Source organism: Dendropsophus ebraccatus, chromosome 11, assembly GCF_027789765.1.
Source record: "Dendropsophus ebraccatus isolate aDenEbr1 chromosome 11, aDenEbr1.pat, whole genome shotgun sequence".
NCBI lineage: Eukaryota > Metazoa > Chordata > Amphibia > Anura > Hylidae > Dendropsophus > Dendropsophus ebraccatus.
The window spans coordinates 67,547,386-67,572,314 of record NC_091464.1 but is presented as its reverse complement, the minus strand read 5'-3'; the positions used below and the strand labels follow the sequence as shown (position 1 = coordinate 67,572,314).

At 40.5% G+C, this 24,929-nt stretch overlaps 1 protein-coding gene across 1 annotated transcript in view; it reads right to left on the bottom strand.

Annotated features, from left to right (window-relative positions):
• The window catches only part of GBE1 (1,4-alpha-glucan branching enzyme 1), a 140,014-nt gene that overhangs the window by 4,193 nt on the left and 110,892 nt on the right, over positions 1 to 24,929 (bottom strand). Inside the window, exons 13-16 of the mRNA XM_069944615.1 lie at positions 21,454 to 21,625; positions 11,731 to 11,915; positions 9,280 to 9,408; positions 2,460 to 2,579 (exon numbers count right to left, since the gene is read on the bottom strand). Coding sequence (XP_069800716.1) covers positions 2,460 to 2,579; positions 9,280 to 9,408; positions 11,731 to 11,915; positions 21,454 to 21,625 — 606 coding nt within the window. The remainder of the gene's footprint in view (positions 1 to 2,459; positions 2,580 to 9,279; positions 9,409 to 11,730; positions 11,916 to 21,453; positions 21,626 to 24,929) is intronic.

Here is a 24,929-nt window from a genome sequence, read left to right as displayed (position 1 = left end):
AATGTTCATCCTAATAAGTTACCACCGCTCTCAAGTAAAAAAAAATAAATAAAAAAAATAAAAAAAAGAGGCATCACATGACTCAAACAGGTCACCTGAAATCACCTAGAGCTATTTGCTATTTTTATGTTTACATTTTTACTATTGTACAATTGTATGTATTTTAATGCTTTCCTCCCTCTTATTGTTTATACCTAATCAATAAGGTCCTTTTAATATGTTTTTATCCTGTTATTTGTATCATGGGCTGGGGGCGGGGCTAAGTTCTAATTTCCTGCCAGCCTCTGGCATTTAAACAGCCTGCTCACTACTGTTTACTGCATGTCTCCCTGACTTGAGAAAGGGGTCCCCTGTACCGCGAAATGTGTTGTCCCTTTAGACAAATAAATGTGCTTTTAGTAGTACCTGCTTTGGACTTTGTCCCATATCTACTGTCGGCCAGCGCTTGTCAAGGTTTCATCTACATCCACCGCTGACAACTGCGGGGACTCGACACCCCACCACTCTGCTTCTCCTGTTGGGACCTAGTGGCTTAGGATCCCAGCAACCGAGAAATCTGTGGCTGCTTCGACCTCCATCATTCTCTTCACTGAGAGTGTTTTTAGATGTTGTGCTTGAGTACAACATCATAAGGTAAGCAAATCCAATTGCCTTTGTTTTCACCACCTTTCTCCTGGATTTCACCCTATGGCGCCTGCATATCTCTTTTAGCTTCCCTCTTGATGATGTCATTGTCACAAAATGGCTGCTAAAGAACAGCCTGGGGTCAACAATCATTAGGTAAGAATGAGTTTACTTTACTTCCTGGTGGCGGTTTTGGGGGGGGGGGGGGCAGATAGGTTATTGAAGCATATTACAAAGTTATATAACTTTGTTATGTGTTTTAATTACTGGAAAAAAGCTTTTCGCTGGAGTACCCCTTTAAACCAAACATCACACAGCATATGTAACCACTCTGCATACACTTTTGTTCACACTTACGTTTAGCCATCCCCTACAACTAGATGATATTGTTACATAGCAATTATGACACCCCCTTAAAATTTAATTGTCTTTATAAAAAAACTTCTGACATGTCATAGGGACAAGTCAGAAGTTTGCATTGGTCAGGGTCCAGATGCTGAGACCCCAGCCGATCACTAGAATGAAGGGGCAGACACGATAAGCAGCGTGCGTTCTGCCCCTTCATCTCTCCTGTAACTTCTAATATGAGCAGTCTACAGAGTTATAATGGGAGCCTATATAATTTCCGGCAATTCTGTCTACTAGAAGTTCCACAGGCTTCCATTTTAACGCAGAATGCTCATTCTAGAAGTTTATAGTCGCTTAGCGCGTCTTCCCCTTCGTTCTAGCGTTCAGCAGGGGTCTCAGCTCCTGGACTTCCACGAATGCAAACTTCTGAAAAGTCGTTACGACATGTCAGAAGTTTTATTCTTTAAATGATAGTTACATTTTAATACATCATGTTGCTGAAACTGGTCTTCCATGGAAAACCGTATTTTTATCTTACTGGATTTCTATGAGGTTAACTACCCACGTTTAGCACCCCAATAAATCTCAACAGGCATCTACTATATGAATGCTGCCTGGTCACCGCCAGCTTGACAATTTCCAGACTGTAGGTAGGTAGCAGTGAATTAGGATTTAGAAAAACGCACTTTTATAGACTGTAATGTGGTTCTTGACACATTATCTGTTGGGCTTTATCCATTATGAACTCAAAGTGTCACGGTCGTTTTTTTTATTTTTTGCAAAAATCAATAGTCCAGGCGATTTTAAGAAACGGTCTGTTCTATGAAAAGGGGAGGAGGGAGATTAGTCACCAGCAGAGAGCAGACAACAAAGGATTACACGGTGGGAGCTGTGTGAAAGCCTGTATGCAGAGCTCAGAGCTGACTGTCAGAGGAGATAGCCGGTGATGCAGCTGTAAATTAACTCTTTGTTGTCCTGTTTTGGTACCTCATCTGCCTTCACCCCTGCCCTCTCAATAGAGAACAATAAAGACGGGGGGGGGGGGGGGGGGGGGGAGGAGAGCTTCAAACTGCTTTTTCGTGATAAAAATGCAAAGTTTCTTAAAATCGCGTATACTATTGATTTCTGCAAAAAAAAAAAAATAAAGTAAATTAAACGACAGTGACCATTATAAATTGTATGTAAAAGCCATCACTGCTTATGGATCATAACTTTACTAAATCAGCTCTGTCACCATAACAAGCTGCTCTATGGAAGTGGAATACAGGAAACACTTGTGCGTTCAAGCATTTTTATTCATCCGGACCTGTCAAGAGGGAGCGTGGCTCTAGTGTGTACAAGCCTTGTCCCTTGCTACCTAATATATGTCACTCCTTGACAGGTAGCATCGTCACAAGATAATCAGAAGTGGCCGACTTAACCTGTGAACTGTTCTAACATCATGGCTCATCGGTGTATGTGGAACTCGTTTTTCAAAGGATACTCACCAAAAGGGAATATTGTCGGTTATTGTGAGGAACATTTTCAGTGAAGAATTCTGTCCTGTGGTTAATTCGTTGATGTCCTCCATACTGTTCAGAATCAGTGTCCAGTGCTATCATATACTTAGAATAAAGGTATTAAGGAAAATATTTACTCAAAACAAATAATCACAATGGACCTATAAAAGCACCCTCAAACTATTCCAAGTGCACAGACACAGAAAGGGGATTTCCCACAAACATTTATCTGGTTTAAAGGGAATCTGTCACTAGGTTTATTCTGCCTTAAATGAGGGCAGCATAAACTAGTGAGAGAAATGCTGAACAGATCGGTGTATTACTTACATCACTCTGTTCTCCTAATATGCAGGAGAATAAGATTCTTGCAACACCCCTCCCCCTGCTCTCCAGCTGCTGATTGACAGGTGACTGACTACACACAGCATGGATAGATAACTGCCAATCAGCAGCTGGTGAGCTAAATTTTCTGCTTCTCACGAATATCCAGGACTACTGATACTACACATAATGGAGAGGACTAGTTATTGTCCATGTAATTCTGGAGGATATATCTGGATCAGCTGCACAGAACACTGTAAGTTATACATCGTTCTGTTCAGCTTCTCTGTCTCTAGGTTATGCTACCCTGAGATAGGACACCATAAACCTTACAGAGTCTCTTTAAGGTTTCATGCTGCAAAATGACCTTGTGACCCTATAACTGGCTACTGAGTTGGTGGAACTGCTGGATAAATGTCAATGAAAGCATTTAGAACATGGTTTTGTTGCCCATGTCTGTTTTTTTATTTCCATTATAAAAAAAAACAAAACAACAACTGGGCTATTTGGGCAGGGAGTGAAGCACTGGAGGCGGGCCGGGCCGCCCCAGTGGGAGGAAACCCCGACCCCTCTATCATGTAGCGCCATTGATTCTAATGGAGCCCCGTTATAGAGGGGTGGGGGTTTCCTCCCACTGGTGGTGGGCCAGCCTCCAGTGCTTCACCCCCGTCCGGTGCCCAGGAGTAGAACGGCCTTGTACATGGGAACAGGACCGTGGTGCAAAAAAAAAAGGGACTGCGGCATCGGCTTCCCCTTTGCCTTATTTGGTAACATCAAAAAGCATTTCCTAAAAAGAGATCTGTCTCAAAACCTTGAAAATTGCCAGCTGATCCAATAGCTTGCCTATATGCACACAGACAAGAAGTTGTGCTGTATTTTTTTTTAGTGGGTCATTGGATCATTTGGTGGATTAATTGGTTCTGCAGCTCTATTCTGAAGTAAAGACGATCATCTAAAATGAGTCTTAATTAGACAACAAATATTTGCTGAAGGCTTTGGAAACGGCTCAGACCATCATAAAAAGGGAAAGAGCTCATTCTATAGTTTCATTAGACTTACAGTTAGGTTTATTACATCTTCAATGTCTGTCCATTGTACTGTACGGCCAAAATTAAACGACAGCAGTAAAGTCTGGCTTTATCTATAAGGTTAATTACTTATTAAATTACTTTGCCTATACAGAGATTTAAAATATAAATACCCAAACAACGTGATGTACAATACGCCATGAATGCGTAATGAAACATAAAACTGCACAATAAAGGAATGCAAATGATACTAAACAGATCAATTTACTTTTTAACTCAATTAAATGAGGGCCGTAGAATATCCGGAATAGTTTAAAGTTTATGTAGGTTATTAACCAGCCTAGTTAAAATGCAATTTGCTTCTTTGGAAAAAAAGTTTGCAATATATGCAGAGAGATGCATCAATGCTCTCCTCTCCAGTCATAGGAGGACCTTCGCTCAGTTAACGCCATAGCAGACAGTAGCAAAAGTAGATTCTATAAAAGTCTAGAAAACATTACACCTCTATCACCTTGTACCAAATTTATTGTACACACTATATTCTATGTTTAGGAAGTGAAATTATGAATTGACTTTGTGAACTCAAATAAAGTTTCTACTCGGTTGTCTCGCCATTTGTGCTGTGGGTTTTACAGATTCCCTGATACCTTTAATAACCAGCTTTACTGAAAAGCAATACAAAATGTTCCTTATTAAAAAAATGTGCCTTTTACAAGACACCATGGGAACAGTATCTCCTCCTAGTTAAAAAGTACTTGTCCTTACATAAAAAAAACTATTGATATGCCACAGACAAAATTTTGACGGTCAGGGTCTAAGTATTCACACCACAATCGATTAGGAGAACGAAAAGTCAGCGCACAGCAAGCTCTCTTTCCCCAGTTCTGTGGCAATCCTTCCTTGATGGCTTCATAGACCTGCATCATGCAGCTGTCCGGGACACATAACACAGACCTGAGAGAGAATGCTCTGCACATGGGTTCCCTAATTTGTCAGTCATAAAGGTGGACCATCTTTGTTTCGCTTTATCAGACATGACTATGCTCCCTGCTACAGTCTTGAGCATACTGTTCACAGAGCCTACCCATAGTATCCATTACAATGAAGCAAAGCATTTCCATATCATCTCAAGGTGGAAGAAATGGTACAAAGTACCAATGCATGAGTAGATGGTCCAAGCAATGTGTTGCTTTACTTCATATATTCGGTGATAGTGGGGCTTCGGGGAATCAAGTACCCACTAACTACACAATGACGGCCCATTCTAAAGGATAGGTCATCAATGACTGTACGTCCTCGTGCGGGTGCGGGCGTTCAAAGTGGGGTCGCGCGGCGACCCCGCTCTGAACCGCCGCAATCCCGGGTGCCTCATATAGCCCGGGATCGCGGCTATTAGCGGGCATGGTCCGATCGCCGTGCCCGCTAATTACATAATTGGAGGCAGCTGTCAAAGATGAGAGCTGCCTCCGATTACCGGATTCAGCCGTTCCCTGGTGTCTAGTGGGGGAGATCGCTCCTCCGGGACGTTGTCCCGGAGGAGCGATCTCCGTTACTGTAGCCGGCCGGGGACCACTCCAAGATGGCGCCGTCCCCGGCTCGGCACTCGATTGTTTTCAGCTGCAGCAGCCGAAAACAAACGAGTGCCGAACTATACAGCAAAGATCTCAATGAGAGATTAAAGTGTATATAAAATCCAGAATCCAGAAAAATTGTAATAAAAAGCGATCAAAAAGTCATATATGCGCAATCAAGGTTCCGATAGAAAGAAAACATCATGGCGCAAAAAATGACACCTGACACAGCCCCATAGACCAAAGGATAAAAGCGTTATAAGCCTGGGAATGGAGCGGTTTTAAGGGACATATATTTGTTAACAATGGTTTGAATTTTTTACAGGCCATCCGATAATATAAAAGTAATACATGTTACATATCGTTTTAATCGTAACAACTTGAGGAACATACAAAACATGTCAGTTTTTCCATAGGACACACGGCGTGAAAACACATTCCCCCCAAAGAAAAAGAATTGTGGGTTTTTTTTTTTCAATTTAACTGCGCATATAATTTTTTTCTGGTTTCGCTGCATATTTTATGCAAAAGTTGAGCCTGTCATTGCAAAGTACAATTAGTGACGCAAAAAATAAGGGCTCATGTGGGTCTGTAGGTGTAAAAATGCAAGTGCTATGGCCTTTTAAGCACAAGGAGGAAAAAACGAAAACGCAAAAACGAAAATTAGCCTGGTCCCGAAGGGGTTAAGAGCTCAAGTTTTTATTTTTGCTCTGACTGATGACCTTATTGGAAGATCCTCAATAAAAACAGAAAACACATGCTGAAAACAGACATGCACAGTATGAACAGTGTGAGCCTTAAAGGGGTATTCCCATCCTGAAAAGAAAGTTAAACCCTGTCCACAGCATAGGGTATAACTAAAAGAGTGAGTGTGTGTGTGTGTGCGTGCGTGCGGTTCGGAATGCTGGAGCCCCCCAGATCTCGAGTACGGGAAAAACTAAAATCACAGCTAAGGGTGGGTTCACACACGCCAGATCGCATCGTATTTCTCATCCACTGATTGGCTGAGCAGAACGTTTTGGATCCAGAAGCCACAGAAGCAGGCCAGAAAGCAGACGGGTAAAGTATTCACTGGGCCATGGCTGGTTATGGGGGATGAAGCTGTACATACAAAATGGAAATTCCGCTGTGAGTATGTAAACACCTACAAAATGACAGTACCGGAAATCACAGCGGATATCGCTGCTAACTCGTACTGAGAAATCCACTGCGATCCGGTACATGTGAACCCAGACTAAAGGAAGCCGATGGCCACACAAATATGTAGTCAATCCATTCATGCTCTACAGCGCTTCCGGCTGCATTTGGCTCTATCAACAGTATACGGTGATCCCTCAACTCACAATAGCCTCAAGATACAATATTTTCAACATACAATGGTCCTTTCTGGATCATCATAACTGGACACCAGACACGACAAACAATGCTAAAGATAGTCAGGATCTGCGGCAGATGATCAGCCAATGAAACTGGCCATTTTACTGGTTAAAGCCCAGTATTAGTGAAGTGCATGCACTGGTTGGCTGTCTAGTAGTGATTCTCTACAGTATAGTGTGATACTACATGTCCTGTGCTGGTCTTTACCTGGGCCAGGATGAGTTGCCCCTTTGGACAACAGGTGAGGGCGGCTTCATTTTATATTTCTGAGATTGTGTGTGATCTGCACAGAACCCTGAAGATGCTCCCATCTTCTACATAGGAAGAAATGTACAGTCTCCAGTAGCTCTATCTGACTGCTGTATATAACGACTTGCTCTTTCTATCTATCTATCTATCTATCTATCTATCTATCTATCTATCTAGGAATATAGAGATATAGGTGATATTCCCTTCTGGGCAAGTTATGTCCTAAAATGTCATCCCAAAATGAGAAAAAAAAATAGATTTAAATGAAAGAGATATATATCAATAATGTAAACATATTGCATTATGTTTGCACAGGTTTTCAGCAGAATTCAATGTGTTGGCAACATCCCTGCGTACTGCACATACATTATAATAGCAATAATTTTGAGGGGATAAAAGGCAGATGTTACTAGAAACAAAAGAGGCGTCACAGATTTTATACTATAGCTCACCAAGCCATTACAGTCATTAACAGCTATATCAATATGCTTCACTGCAGTCTATGGTTGACCAACTATAACATAATGTCTATATCCTCCACAATCGCATACCAATGACTCGCTCACAATGACCTTATACGCTCATTAGAAGATCTAGGTCTTAGGTTGACAAATGTCAAGGAGGACCGCATTTACATTTTAATGCACACCCGCCAGAGCCATCTAAGTAACATACCTAAAGTTGCAGGTAATAAGTTTGGATACTTAATCTTTCATATACTGTATGTTAGCACTCATTTAATTCACGCAAATAGCTTTCATTTGCATGAAAGTACTGGATAATTTTACGTCTCCTGGCTAATTGACTGTATTTGAACCAGTGCGTACTTTTACAAATTGAAAATAAATTAGAATAAAAATGGCCTTGGGGGTAGAGAGAGAATAACCTAAATTCCACAACTTAAAATTCTGAATCGTAAGTCAATTTTACTGAGATATGAAGGTAATTAGGTAGGATAGCGATTTTTGTTTCTAATTCAGTGCAATGGAGCGTTTTAAGATCAAAACTCTTGTCATATGGAGTTATTGGCTCTACGACCTAGAGTTCACTTTGTAACACAAACTCTTGTATCCTTCACTGTTATATATCAAACTCTATTAATACAACGTTGATGTGGGTTTAGATCAGTGCAACTAAAGGTTTCTCAATGCTAGTAACCTGAACTCAAAAGTACAAGAAAGCATTTCCAAGGCTATGATTTTCAATAAGGAGGCTAAATAAAACAAGAAAAACAAACCAGAAGCCCAAAAACCTTTTAATGGTCGAATATAGCATTGATTAAATCAGTGACTCTCAATGCTTCTAATTCTAGTAACATGAACGCCAAAGTACATCAAAGTATTTCCATGGCTATAAGGGGCTAAATAAACAAACAGCTAAGACTGGATGTGTCTTTTTTCAACTGTACTATGTACCTATGTAAAGAGCCGAAAAGCTTCCTAATTCCCTTCCCATACAGTAAATCACGTGATCATTGGATACTGGGAAGCTGTAGGACATGTCTTAGCTGTCCCAGATCAGCTCTGCAGTGAATGTTAGTAACCAGGGACAATATAACAGGCTCCATGTACTGTGAAAATACGCTATAAAACAAATTTTTTCTAGTGTTAAGATGATGGGATCACCCCTTTAATGAACAGGCAGAAGTGCACAGCTTCACGCATTGAGCCCCTTCATCTCCACTCTAAACGGCTATAACGAGCTGTATAGATAATTATAATGGAACTCTATGGGCCACAGACTTACATTATAAGCACTCCCTATAGCTGTTTAGAAAAGAAATAAAGGGGCACAGCATGTGCAGCTGATCGCTTCTGCCCCTTGTTTCTAGTGATCAGTGGGGGTCATTTTCAGTAACTTTTGACATATCTGAACTCAGACTGAATAGCACCGACTCTACACAGTCATTTCTGTTGTCAGAGTTGTGCCACTCACCTAGGGATCACTTAAAAACAAGACAAAAACTGAAAAAAGACCCATCTGCATGTTTGACCTTCTCTAACTAGTTTTTACTACTGTGAATGTACATTTTTGCTTATTGAAGTTTCTTTGAATTTCTATTATTTGTAAATTATTAGACCATTTGCCACATATTCTTCTTCTTCCCTCGGTAGGGTCGTGGAAATCTTTATATAACATTATTATTACCAAAATAACCTGTATTTTCCTTATTATTGTACTGTGAACTCATCCTTGTTAAAATGCTTTATATCCTGTGATGTTCACAAAATAAAAAAATACTAGAATTTATAAAGGATATTTTCCAGGTGTATTTACTGCTACTCTGTATCCAGTGAAGCTCTTGTAAGGGTGGAAATTAAAGATGAAAAGAAGATTTGCCCGCTCGAATACAATAATCTTGTCACCTTCATGCTTAGCACTGACATAGGCCTAAGAAGAAAACAGAATGAATCATTACAGCAACAAAAATAAAATAAACCCTGGATCCTGCAAATGTTACAGCGCTGCCAATTCCTTATTATACGACTAAAGCCTTATACGTATAGCTTGTCATAATAAGCATTCTCACACGGGGGGATTTATCAGACATGGTGTTAAGTGAAACTGGCTCAGTTGCCCCTAGCAACCAATCAGATTCCACCTTTCATTTCTCACAGACTCTTTGGAAAATGAAAGGTGGAATCTGATTGGTTGCTAGGGGCAACTGAGCCAGCTTCACTTTACACCATGTTTGATAAATCTCCCCCATAGAGTCTTGGAGCATACACTTAAAGGGGTATCCCATCTCAGCTTGCTAGAGGTCTGACCATCTAGACGCCCACTATTGCTGAGAATAGGGATGCAACTGCCCTACAATGCAGTTCACCGGGCCTGCAAAGCCACCTCTGCTTGATCTCCGTTAATGGACTATGGGGCCATCAAAAGTTCTGCGAGTTTAGGGAGCGCAGGGTTAGCTTGTTATCTCCAATGTTATGTATAGGGGATAACATGCTGAAATAGGAATACACATGATCTGAAGCAGGACCTGTTGCCTCAGCCAACCAGTGGTGTCCCATAATGGCAAGTGAATGGCTCAGATGGTGTGTCTTGCTCCTGAGAACCCTTTTTTCCCCTATTCACTCTACCCAGGAACATTGGGGGAGATTTATCAAACACGGTGTAAAGAGTCTGTGAGGAATGAAAAGTGGAATCTAGATTGGTTGCTAGGGGCAACTGAGCCAGTTTCACTTTACTACGTTTGATAAATGGAGTAAAAGTAAAGCAGCTCACTGAACCTCCGCTGGGAAACCTGGATAGTGCACGGGGCAGCTGTATGGAACACAGCAAATGCAGAGACGAGGAAAGAAGAATGTCCGGCTCCAGATATCCAGTCCTATAAAAGCAAACTTTATTTTAAGATGAAACAGAAACTGCTAGTCCAAAGGATCGAAATGTTTGGGGCCACATGCCCTTAAACTTGATACCAAGATACTTGATATGGGACTGGATATCTGGAGCCAGACATTCTTCTTTCTTCATGGTTGATAAAGCTCCCCCATTATGTCTATATACATTTTTAGGGTACACGCACACTACGGAATAGTGATGGAAAACCTGTTGCGGAATTCCGCAGCTCGCACCCGTTCGCGGACTCTGGCGCTCGCGCACATTTCCACCCGTTCCATAGACTCTATCCTATTACGCCGCCCGTAGGGTGCACGTATCCTAATAGGGGTGGGAACATTACTTTAAAACAATCTTGCAGTTTTCACCATGGCCACTGAGCATCCCGATAGGTTGCTCAATATTTAGTAGTCATCGCAGAGTATCAGAGGATTAAAATAAAATGTAACATCTCTATTATAAAGCTGGAGGCAAACTACACAGGATCCACCACTCACAAAAGATGATGTACTTCTTACATTCACATCAGAATGACCTCGCCAGAGAATGCCACAGGTCAAAGAGAATGTCTAAATATCTCTAAAAGTTGTCCTCTCTGAGGGTGGGTTCACACTACGGAATTCTCGTGGATAAACGCCGCGGAATTCCGTCGGCTGTCCACGTGTCGGCTGATTCCACATTCCGTCGAAAGAAGTGACATGTCAATTCTTTCGGCAAGATGCGGAATCAGCCGGCCCATAGAATGGTGTCTATGGAGCCAGCGGAAAGGCGCGCGTCGGTGAGCACGTACAGCCATAGAAATTCCGCGAGTTCCGAGTTTATCCGCGAGAATTCCTCAATGTGAACCCACCCTAAAGGTGGCCATATACCTTTGATAACTGTAGGGCCTGTGTATGGGGAGGGGAAGACCACAGCCAGACTGGCCTGGTGGTGGCCTATCTCTTAGAGAGCAAAGGGGTTGGGCAGTGAAATTCCATCATGCCCAACCTGTCGCCTCTAATATAATTGTTGGCGGAAACTCGGGAAGCCCTAATACACTTTATACTGACAGTTGAAGATGTTTAACATTTCAGGTTCCTACTATGGTCCCTGTGGTTGCTGTAATGAAATTCTCTAATATCAGCTAAAGCTAGCTGGCTGCCCTATAACCATGTACAAATAAACTGGAAAAAAATATATACAGAGATTAGAAACAAAGAATACGTATATGTACCAGGGTTTAATTACTAAAACCTACAGTCTCTATAATCCACGCCATCCAGTAAATCAATATACAGAATGACAAATGTACATCTATAAAATGAGATATAAAAGGTACATGACAAGAAAATTAAAAAATATTAAATTACATTTTTGTGCAGCACTTACCGGAGGAGATGACAGCCAGGGAAACTTTTCCTCTAATCTATTCATGTCTCGATCAAAAGCGTAAAGAAATCGGTAGCGCAGAATTTGATCATCAACCAGATGAAACTGTCTCCTGGCGTAATGAAAACTTTCATTATTTCCTTTTCTTGGGAAATCCAACCATTCTGGATGGCCAAATTCATTACCTACATTTAGAATAACAACGTGCACAAGTGTTAAAAATACATTAAATCAGCATCACAAAAACTTACTTCTTACGGTTAAAACAAAGGTGTCAAACTCAGGCCCTCCAGCTGTTGCAAAACTACAATTCCCATCATGCCTGGACAGCCAAAGCAATGATGGGAGTTGTAGTTTTGTAACAGCTGGAGGGCCAGAGTTTGACACCCATGTGTTAAAAGGAGCTTTACCACTAAAGAGAGATATGGTATATGACTACCATACACCTACTGATCAATACATCTGATGTTGTGTGGCCAGGATCACTGATGTGAAGAAGAATTGCAGACAGAAATATCCACTCTCACATATTTTAAAGGTATTCCAGGCCAAGGGGAAAAACAAACAAATCTGCTCAGCCAAACACTGGGCAATTTCTGTGGGGACAATGTGTGAGAGGAACCACAATAAAGTGGTGTGTGTTGGGAGTTGGGAGATGTTAGAACTGTAACTGCAGGGGATCAGGGAAGTTAAGTATGGTTTCTTTTATTTTTACTATCATCCATAATCATTAAAAAAAAAAAAAAAAAAAATATCTCGTGACAAAGCTATGAATGGGTGATCCAGGACATTAAAGCAAACCTAAAGGCACCCGACCCCCCAAATTTGCTGCATTGCTGCGGTCATTCAGTGGTTCGAGGGTCCAGATAGCTCCTGGTGCCATTCTTTCAAAAAGAAAAAAAAACAAAAAAAAAACTATTTTTTAATACATAGGAGCAGTGTCAATGAGCCATCCATACCCTAGACCTCCCTCTACTTGGTGCCTGCCCTACCTGATCAGGAACGTAGCGAATAAGAGAAAGGGAATCTTTCTTGCATCTCCCCAAGCTACTCACTGTGCCCAAGCATTTTGTTGAGAAAGAGTGGCAGCAGTTCCCTGAAGGCCCGGCCCTGCTTACTCCCACACCACTACTTCTCCTGGATGTCTACATCCCCTCCCTGCTTATCCCCCATTGACAAGTTGGATCTATCACTAGAAATAGCATTCTGCATCCTTCAGGGTTCAGACTGTGTTCACACTGTTCATTTTCTCCCATCCACATGCCTCTCTGTAACAGTGCATAGACTGTTCTGAAACATTGACGCATGTGCCACGCTGAATACCTGCCCTCTGAACAGCAGCACATACTGTTGTGGTACCTTCACGCTACTGTCATGTTTTGAATCCCATTTATTAACAAAAGTTAATAAGTTTAGTAACACTGTCACATCACAGTTTCATAGCGTGAGGGCTGAAGAAGGCAGTGGGCGGGCTAGCAGGCAAGACAACAGGGACATCACGTACATTGGGACTGGAATAATGTGATTGACGCCCATGATCAGAGGATTATAGAGGAGAACCTGAAATCCGCTCTGGAGGTCACTGACTGGCTACTCCAACACCAGTAGGGAACAATAGTCTGAAAATATAAAATTACTGTATTTGTTGTGCACTCCAAATAGCAGCCATCTACCTGGATCTGAGAGCGTTTAAATTTGTTGTTCTCCAAAGTCATGCCTCTTAATGTTTTCCTGTAACGGCAATGGCATTGGGAATAGACCATGTTCTGATTGGACTCAAATTTTATAGCCACAGGAATGAAACCCCTAAAACTAGTAATACAATGATGTACAGACCTACTATACTATACCTGACCATACAGACATGCTATCAGTGATTGCCTAAAACCTAAATAAAAACTCCCATAAGCCTGGCACTCTCCTTTATCTGAAACCTAAAATTCCTGTGGATATCTCAATTAAAATAGGGCAAAAAGACAAGGACATCTATATAATTGGAGATTTTATTTATAGATTCGGTGTCTCCTTATTTTATATACACCTTTGATGGATGGAAGTTATATATATTTCATAGATACATCAAAATTTAAGACTTGCTCTCTGGACAGTCCCAGAGAACATCTACTTTTTATATGTGCAAGGATCTGAAGATGATTAAACTGCTGTACATGGCAAAATGAAAGCTAGACATAGGCAAGAACCCAGGACTGTCAAGAATGGCGTATAATTCATTTTTATAACTCAAGTCATTTGATAAACTGAATAAAATGATTTGGTTTGGATAAAAGTTTCTATGGAAGGGATATATGCGTATTCACGTTACTGCACATACCATCTATCTATACAAGCCAATGAGCCAATTATTTTATTACAGCGTGTCCCACTCAAATAAATGGGATTTGATTTGTTAAAGGTTCAAGTGCATGCATTCGGATAAAACTGTACAGTCACTGTATATGTTTAACAGAATCAGCCCTACTATTTTTATATTCATTATCCAGCCAGTTCATTATATATCTAAGATATATATATATATATATTAATAAAAAGCAATGATAACTATACAATCTATACAAATATTGTACCGATGAAAACTAGAGATTGTGGCGCTAAAATTGAGGCCACAAACAGCCACATAGATTTAACAATATAAGCGTTATTGGCCTCGTCCTTAAGACCATAATCCATTGTGTTCTTTAGGTTAGCTTCAAAGGTAACAGATCTAAAGTGGATTGTACGCTGCATACTTGAATGAGAAATGCCACCCATTAACCCCCCAACCCGAAGCATACTGTACCGGCTCCACGCTCTAGGCTTGCTTCGGGGGTTCCCAGCAAGGATGTCAATCCTGCTGCGAGTATGTATTCTCATACAAAATAAATGGCAAGGGATCCACAGTGAATTTCGCTGTGAATTTGCAGAGTAAAATCCACTGCAGATCTTTTACGTCTGAAGCTATCCTAAAGGAGAAATCCTTACTATTCCCTTGAGCCCGGGATGCGCCCTGTGACTGGCCCCAGAACCCCCACTGGAAGACATTTCCCCCCGAGTTGTGATGACGTCACGACTTGGGAAAATGCTCAACCTGGCTGATGGAGAGCCCGCTCAGCCAATCAGTGACTGAAGTGGCCGCCCTCTCCATTCACTGATTGGCTAAGCGGTCAGTCCATGAGCCGGGTTGTGCATTCTGCAGCTACGGAGATTCTGGAGCACTGAAGAGGCACAGGGAGAGGTAAGTTAATACCCTTTGTTTAAAAAAAAAAAAAAAAAAAAAAAAAAAAAAAACAGAGGCTGGAGTTCTCCTTTACAGGGTTAAATAACAGATAGAGATGAGCGAACCTTGAGCATGCTCAAGTCCAACCCGAACGTTCGGTATTTGATTAGCGGTGGCTGCTGAAGTTGAATAAAGCACTAAGGTTGTCTGGAAAACATGGATACAGCCAATGACTATATCCATGTTTTCCATATAGCCTTAGGGCTTTATCCAAGTTCAGCAGCCACCGCTAATCAAATGCCGAAAGTTCGGGTTCGGATGGACTCGAGCATGCTCCAGGTTCGCTCATCTCTAATAACAGATAATCTGTCTAGTGACACATTCCCATTCAGCTACTGTGTCTGTAGTTTAAACTTTGACATCGGCCTCTAACACCACATTAACAGGAGTGAAAGGACAAATGTCTCATCCTGTGCCCGAGCATTACTAAGATCCCTCTCTCCTTTGTACTGAACATTCAACTGTAACAAGAAAAAGATGCCAAACTCCACACCACTTTGCTCTCTCTCCGAAAATAAAACAGCAGTTTCTCAAAAGAAAATGAAAACTTTTTGCAATATCACAGTTATCCTGATTTAAAAATTTCAACTTTAATCATACTCCAGGCACATAAGCGACGTAACAATAGATTAAAACAATGCAAAAGATAATTAAGTAACTCCACAGAGAAATAGCAAAGCTTTTATCCTCACATTTCCTCTGTAACAGCAACATGTGAAGCATGGATAATGTGGAGGTAAGTATGAGGACATACCACTGAGATTTGTGTTCCTGTAATTAATTTTAAGTTGTTTCTTCTAAAACTATAAAATGACAAAGAGACAGGGAGAACAATTAATGGGATTTAAAACAATAGGGTGCTAATGAATAACAAAAATATCTGAAAATGAACATTTTATTTATTGTTTTAAGGGATGATCTTTAGCAGACCGTAGCAATTACCGTGGAGTTATTGCAATAATAACTTTTTATTGAAAAAATAAATAAATATGAAGTTACATATCAGAATTAAAAAGCACTGATAATACAGCTCGAAACATACTCTGCTAACACAAACTACAGGTTAAACTGTAAGCCCTGATTTCCTTAAAGTGAAACTTTATTTTAGTAAATGTATACAGACACTAGGTTTATGAGTTCTGGACCCTCTCTGCAAAGAAAATGGCCCATCATCTCTGTGGAGGTGATCAGTCTCCTGTAACTCTGAAATTTAGCGTTACTTTGTGGGATACTTTAGATCCTTGCATGTCTAGTGTTCTGAGCATGATAAAAGGAGAGGAAATGAGATCAGTAAACTTTGTACTAGTTCTCTAGGGGTGTTTGTGCATCTATTAGCACATGCCCCTATTAGTGACTGGCTTTCTGGTTCACTTAACCCCTTTGCCTTACTAGTATGTCTTTGCCGATCAGAAAACAATAGTGGGGCAGTATTTCCAGCACCAATGCGAGTTGTATGCGTTTTTAGGACCATTTTGAGTCCCTGGAACTTCCGTGCTTAGTACACAAAGCTATGTTTGCTAAGCACAGATTGAGAATGCACATCTCACTGGGGGTAGAGAATTGCCAGGGATCAAGTGGGTTACCTGGCATTGAAAGAAGACGCCAAGACCATGCACAGCGTCAGGGAGATGTAGTCTTATAGTGGCGCAGGTTCAAGACGGGATACAGAGAGTAGAAAAGTGCATTGAAGGGAAGCAGAAGGATGGGAAAACAAGATGCACAGTGTCAGGAGACAACATGGTTAAAAAAACGGGGCTTTCAGAAAGTTTGTTTTGTTTTTTTTAAGCAAGGCTATCCAGAATGTTTCATCATAAAAATGTAATGAAACAGCACTCCTCCTGTCAACACAGATCTCGGAAAACTAAAAAAGAGGTTGTAAAACAAATCACTGCAATAATTTGGCCCGGATAGCCGTGCATCAATAGGCATGGTCTTGAAGGGGTTAAACGGGCCCTGAAGAATCACATTTATTTACATTTTTGCTAATACTAAGACAAGATGCCATATCCTAATGAGTTCCTGAACTAGAGATTTCCTTCTCAGATGTGAACTTTTCCCAACCACACCCCTATACTCTTGATTGACAGCTCTAGTGGTCTCCTCCACAATACTACATCCTTACCAACAGGAACCTTTGGAGCTGTGAATGAAGAGCAGAAGGAAGGTGTCGGGGTGTGTCTGTAAGTGAGAAGCTAGGACATTACCCTGGTCCAGTAATGTCTTGCATCAACAAAACTACATTTCAGCTCTAACCAAGACCAGTACTGTGCCTCTAAACATGATCTGACCCAAGCTACTGTAGATCAGACTTCTTTTCTGTGAATTATCAGGCAAATTTGTCTTCATTACAGACAAGCAAGTGAAGCCAGGTTCTGCTGTGTCCATTATAACCTATGGAGGGGGGAGGGGCCAAGGGAGATGAGTGAGCAGGAATAAGAGAGAAAAAGCTCATCTGTTTGCAGACTGTCTGGGCACCGAAAAGGCTGAATTCAGAGGTCAGAAAGGTCAACGATTATGTAGGAAACTTGGTGATAGAAGATTGCAGGGTGATATGCTGTACAAAACTGATATTTCTCTCCGCCATACTCACTCACTTCTCTCGACCCCTACCTTCTACAAAGTTTTAGTTTCTTAAAATCGCATGTACTGTTGATATTTAATGTTTTCTGAAAAATGACATTGAAATGACAGTTACGCTTACAGTTGGGGCTGCATATGCTTGCAATTTTAACTTCAGCCTATACTACAAAAAGCATCAAACTATGTCCTACCCAGCAAAAGTGCATTGCAGCTGTCAATCAAAAGCAAATGGGAGATTGTAGGCGGTGTTCTGCTGACAAGCCAGGACACTTCACTTCCCTGGTTCAGCAAAGATCAGCATAAAAATTGGTAACTAACTTATGAAAAGTGCAATAAAAGCTGTGTTCTCTGTTAAAGAGGAACTATCAGCAGGTTAGACGTATCTTTCCTGCTGATTGATCCCATAGATAGACAGATAGATCGATAAATGTCTCTTACCTTCCTCCTCGGCAATATAACCTGTGCTGTCAGTGTAATCCTCGTTAGGAGCACCACCCCAGCTCCATGGCACTATCTGGCCTGTTCCTTCTAGTGATAATCAATGGAGGGGGCCGGATCAGCACTCTGTGGGCACGGCAGTGCTCCTTACGGTGCTCTGGACCATGGATTACATTGCAAACAGCATGGGAATGGTGTCGAGAAGGAATGCAAGAGACATAACTTCCTCCTTCCCTAACTTTCCTCTTTCTCTAACCTGCTGAAAGTTCCCCTTTAAATCAACAGATCGACCTGCAAAATCAAACAAATGTTTTTGTGCAAAATGGTATCTACAAAACTCTTGATGTCTAAATGTATTACAAACTAAAAAGTATTGAACTAGTGTGTATATGTATGCAGATATTATACTGCATATCAACAGGACGGAAGTAGACAAATGGATGGCTTCCAGAGACGCTCATACCAGTCAGGTCCTGATTAAAAGGGCAGCAATAAGTCCCTTGAAACGTGTTGTCAATTTCACCAATAAAAGAGTTACTGTTCACTTTCTGTTGGACTCTTTTCTTTTCTTGGATCCTGAAGGGAATGTGAGCCTCTGGAAGCCATCCACTTGTAACGTAACTTCCCATCTACTTTCACGCTGTATTTTGAGTCGTAGCAAACATCACGACTGATCCAGGTGAGCAATACAGAGCTGTTTTGATTCTTAATACTACTTTAAAAGGATCTAACCGCACATGCGAGCGCCCCTGCTTTATTTTTTATTTTATATATTATACTGCATATGCACTACATAGAAAATTGCTGAAAGCTATACAACACAAGGTATTTCCTAATCCCCTAAGTGCCCTCAATATTAGGTTCTATATTCATACAATTTGTTTTGTCCATTTATTAAAAATACCATAAAACTATCTACTTGCTTCTGACTTTTGCCCACCAATTTTTATGTCTTTTTTTTTTTTATTATTTTATTTCTAATGTTTTCTTAAGAACACCCAACCGGATATGTATTTGCCTCTAGGGATCTATAATCTGCACTTCGGGAAGTAGCAGCCGGCTAGATCACTAATCATATTTTGTGAAGCTTAAAGTTCTTTAAACAGGAAACTGGATTAAAAAAGTGATTCATCTTTGTTACATGTAAGAAAATTGACTTTTACCAAGAAGGCAAAACATTTCATACGCTTTTACCCATAAGCAAATATTAAGCCAGTAAAGTAGCACACATTTGTTTTGCCTGCTGCTTCCCATCAGCTACAAGTTCCCTTGCTTAATGCAGGCGCAAGTTAATAAGAATTTCCGCTCGCTGTGTACAATGTATCATTTATTTTCAAAATAAATAGTTAAGATTCAGACCGCTTAGCGACAACACGAGACAATGCAAATTACAGGGGGAAAAAAAGCTGAGAAATTAGCAGTCGAGGCAGCCTTGAAATAAATGCCCGTGGCTATGGGCTCAGCATCAGCAATAAAACAACTTCAATAATGTTAGGTACATGTGTCTTACATTTCAAGGTCAGTCTTTCCATAAAAATAATGACAAAATGGAAATACTGTACGGTTTCATCTTACAGAATGTGAAATGCGTTGTTCCACTATTTTAAATACAGCATGCTTTGTATTTTCCAGCTATGCCTTGGTGTTCTAGTCTTAAAATGGATTCGACATGGCTCTTGTATTGGCAAAATACCAGCAGCATCTAATAGTGTGTATATATAAATACGATTCCCAGCAAAAAAGAAGAAGAAACCTTATTTACTGTGTTTAGTTTAGGGGTCCCCGGTGACTTGATTTTATTACTGATTAAAGCCCCATACTGAAACATGATTTTTTTTTCTCATCTGTTTATTTTATTACATTACATTATTATGGACACAGCTATCCTGCCTGAGTTGTTTTTAACAGCATTCAGTGCTACGCTTTACAGCAAGCCTGATGGACATAGGCACAATGAACATCTCCAGATCTCATTCTTTCTATGGGACAGGTTTGTAGACATGCCCCGTAACTTGTACAACTGTCATTCTACAGGGGAGCAGCTGAGTTGCTCTGATCTTACGTAAAGTGTCACTGTCATTTGGGAAAACTTTTGACACTTTATATAGACATGTCAAAAGTTTTGATCGGTCCGGCTCGGAGTGTTGAGACCCTTACTGATCGGGTGAAGGAGTGGGGAGAAGAAATTCTGTAGCGCATTCGCTCCTGCTCATTCTTGGAGCGGATATGAACACTCAGACCTGGACCGATCAAGACTTTTGACATGTCCCTACGACACGCGAAAAGTTTTCCCAAATGACAGGTACACTTTAAGACTAGAGCAGCTTAGCCACTCCCCACTTTCCAGTAGTCTCTTCCTCATCTTCACAAACAGGATAGGAAGTATCAGCTTAGATTTAGTCTTAGTGGTTAGAATGGAAACAAGATTTCAGGATTATCTTATACTACAGTATAGTAAAAGAAAAAGTACCACCATTTTATTTTTAAATATGTTAAACATAAAAAGTTGATTTAAACAGTAGGTCATTTTCTGATTATGTATTCTTTTCAACTCCTTCCCCCGGAAGCATTTTGGGTCTTCTAACTTTCTGCACATACTATTTACTTTTTAGAGTATTTCTTATTTTTATTTTTTTTTAAGACAAATGGGGCAAGAAATTTACCACCAGATGGAAACGTCTTTTAAGAAGTTCAGCTTTATAAAAGGTATAAAAAAGTAAAAATACAATTTTATTGCAAAGGCACTTGGGCCAACGAACATACACTATACTTTGTGAGTGGTGGTGTATACATCACTCACTTCATAGATGCCATACACATTTGCTGCAATGATCAGAGATACACTCACAGTACAGTGTATGCATGGTCACTTACATACTTCTCTGGATTGCACCTTCCTGTTCTGAGAGTAATCATGATGGCACACGAATGTTGGCATCTGCCTATGCCATTGGAGATTAAGAAAATCCAGCATATTCTAGGTCTAAGGAGTTAAGTTAGCAAGAAGTACATGTGTCTTATTTTTTTGTTACCAGATTTTAGGTACAGGGACAGGACATTATGAGGGTATCTAATCCTGTTTCTACATGCCCTTAGTAAATCCAGGAGTTGCTTTTCTTCAAGATTGAAGACAGTCAGAAACTTCATCTAAATGTGTAGTCTACCTAGCCAATTCAGCTAGAAGGCAGAAGTAGTGCTCATCCCAAAATACCTGAGATGGACATATTCAACACCAAGTTTAAAACTTGATGGATCATATATCTGTCTAATGCTGTATATATTCAAGTTACTCAATTCCCTAGGACTTCCTTGCTTCAACTATACATTCTACCGATAACCAAGGCTAAGCAGCTGAGTAATACACAGAAAAAAAGAGCAATATGTATACCGTTCAGAAGCTTTAGCAAACCCCACCACATACCTGTACCTACCAATAAAATTAAGGTATCCTTCCCCTCCAAGAGCATGTGTTAACAGTCGGATCATTTTATGAAGTTGAATTCCACGATCAATCACCGGGGTTAATGGACTCATCACACTCATGTTTGAGTACATCTCAGCATCCATCAACCAGAAAGCCAAAGTCTTATCTCCAACTAATGCCTGGGAAAATAAATTTGAAACAAACAATTATAAATATTTATATACAGCTCAACATAGAAAAACAAAACAAGAAATTAATCAAGGTACAAAAAAAATTAAAAGGCACCCGAGTATAATAAAAAGTTATCTATTTATATATTGGGTTTTGCATCTTATTATAGTGGCATTGCTTAATGTCTAGGTATACCTCAAGTATGAAAATATTTATCTAAATTTCTTATTAGTTATGCAAAAAGCAGATCAAACCTGGCAGATCTTCACTATGTACAGTCAATGAGAAGGCAGTATATAGAGATGGACAGATGATTTTTTTTTTCCCCTCTTTTTTTTTTTTTTTTTTTTGGGGGGGGGGGGGGGTCTACCACAAAAACAAAAACAAAAAAAAAAACTATGTGTCACATGTTACACTCGCATACACTCTTATACTAGAAGAGAGGCGGTGACTGTAGAATCTCCAAATCGAATGCCTTTTCAATTACTTAAAGATAGGATTCTAGCAATGTTCTTTTACCTTCTCTACTATGGTGCTGTGTGACTTCTCATAGCTAAAATCTATAGATTTTTTCCCCCCTCCACCTCACAGCAGGTGAATATGCACATGTATTCAATTTATATGTACTTTCTAAATACAGTTTATCCCTTTACCTCCAATTAGAACAAAGGATTGCTGTGTTAAAGTTCAGGGTTCCTGATACTTATCTTTTCAACCATGGAGCCTCAGTTGCAAGTCTCAAAACACATTAATGGCCATATATACCTCCAAGGAAGGAAAACCTGGTGCCAAGGGGTGACTCCCAGTGGGGAGATCACCAAACCACCCTGCCACTTAAGTCCCACTCGGATGCGAGTACTGGGACACAAATAGGGAAATACCAGGTAGGCCCCTTTTGCGTCAAAGCCTAACTCAGTTGCAAGTTTTGCGACATAAGGGAAATACCAAAGCCAAACATCCAACCACAGACAGCGGTTTCGGGGTATTGGCCCTCAGTGTGGAGCAAGATTCTGGCAATAAAATGTAGTCCAACAAAACACAGCAATCCCTGAGCTCAGGGAGATCAGTGAAAAGAATTCTAATGAAGTACTCATTCAAGAGTCTCCATTGATACATTGCTCCCACTAATTATAGCATAAGGGGAGCGAATTATAGATGAGCGAATCTCGAGCACGCTCCGGTCCATCTGAACCCAAGAATGATGCATTTGATGCACCTGTGGCTGCAGAAGTTGGATACAGCCCTAGTGAGTCCTGAATGATATGGATACAGCCCTAGCCACTTGTGGGCTCAGATGGGCCAGAGCCTTCTCAAGATTTGCTCAAATCTAGTGTGGATGATAACTTAAAGGTACCAATCCTTTTACAAAACCACTGTTGATGTCATAATGACTTTTTTTTTAATATGTGGGGGTTTGGGTGCTAATCCTAAAAAAAACAGTCATTTAGAGAGTGGTGCAAGTGGTGTAGGGGTTTACAGAAAGTCCAGAGAAAACCTATTTAATTTCTGGAAATGAATATGACTTCGACATGAAACAGGAGTCTTAACATGCTCAAAAACTAAAGGTGGCCAAACGCAAAAGACCATATGACTATCCAATGTATATTAGGTTTCTGTCTGAGGATCATTCACCAGATGTTGGGAGGGAAGGAGGATTGGGCATGTTAAATGTCATCATGCTTGAATCTTTGTTCTCAAGTGAGAACAATGCTTTTGGCAAAACGTTTTAATCCAGACAACCTTATGACAGTCGGGATAAGAAATCAAACAGCGTACTGCATCACATTGTAATAATAGAGAAGTTTACTCTCCCTTTGAACTCCTCTTAGCCTGTACGTCAGCTCATCCCTTGTTAAATATGCATGTGGTATCGTAAGAAACAAAGTTGTCCCCAACTTTCTGTAATTAATTGTTCATTCGGTGGGGGGGGGGGGGGGGGGGGGGCGAGTATGGAGCTTAAATGGCTCATTATGCAGTTTGATAATTATAAAAGTTTCCCTTCTACACGGTGCACATTGTCATTGTCTGAAGCCACAGGCTCCTGTAATTAGCACAGCACCAATTATTAGCTGGCGGATAGAACAGGAACAATGTACAGTATTAATTTTTGGACAATAGCCAACAACTTCCAGACCAGATAGAAAATGTATTTCATTTTGGCCCTAGATACCTAGAGCACAGCCAAGGACAGATTAAATATGGATATGGCCTAGAGCATACATGTAGAACTATGTCCCACTTACCTAAGCCACCTGAGCAATTACATCATCAAGGACATCAGAAAACATTGTGGGACCCGCTTACATATTCCGGTGAATTGATATTACTGTATTATGCATAAATCTTAAAAGGGTACCTCTCACCACAGGCGGTGCCTGATGGATCAGCGGTGAATTAGTCTTGTAATCCTGGGTATCCATGACAATGAACTGCGTTGTGATGCAAAAGTGTGCGGCTTCTTTTCTGATTTAATGGAGGTCACACACAGTCTCGTTAGTGGGCAGTTCATTATCATGGATACCCTAAGTTCCGAATGGCAAGAAAAATTCACAGCTGATCCAGTAGTGACAGTTAAGCTGCATTTTCACATTCCGTGTTCTGCCCATAAAACACGGACAACACGGACAGTGAAAGCCTATCATGGGCTGTTTCCCTTATATGACATGATGTATCGGACTTAAGAAACAGTATGAATCGCGGCAGCACTGTAATGACTTCATAAATGTCCCGCTAAATGAGTAAATTAGGGCAGACCAGCATCTACTGTTTATATATTGTAGCTCTGCCCTGTAATGCATGTATAGTAACTCCACCCATGAATTGCAAACTTTTATAGTATAGCAAAGTATTTAACCTATAGAATATTAACAAGAGGGCAGCGTATACAATGGCACTCTACAGCCATGCGGCTTTTAGTTCCAACATCTGGGAGTGTTTCTTTAACAGAAAGCTAAAAAATATAAATGAGAAAAGAAAAGCAAAGTGCTGGTGTCTACTCGGCCCCTGTTAGCCGGAGCAGCAGAGTCTATGGGCTCAGATTGTATTTACATAATTGTAGAGAATAGCCATTTATGGCCTAAACAATACGATGTGCACGAATGGATCTGAATCGTGATCTCCCTTTACCAGAGTAACTGCTCTAAATATCAGATGTTATAGCGTCTCTCGTCTAGGGCTCCTCTGGCTAACTTTAAGATGCAAATTAGTGTACATAATAAGATAGGTATTCAACTGAATCTTTTGTGAAAGGATTTGGTATTCTGCCAAATACGAGAAGGATAAATAAGGTTTTGTGTGAAATTACTGCTGGAA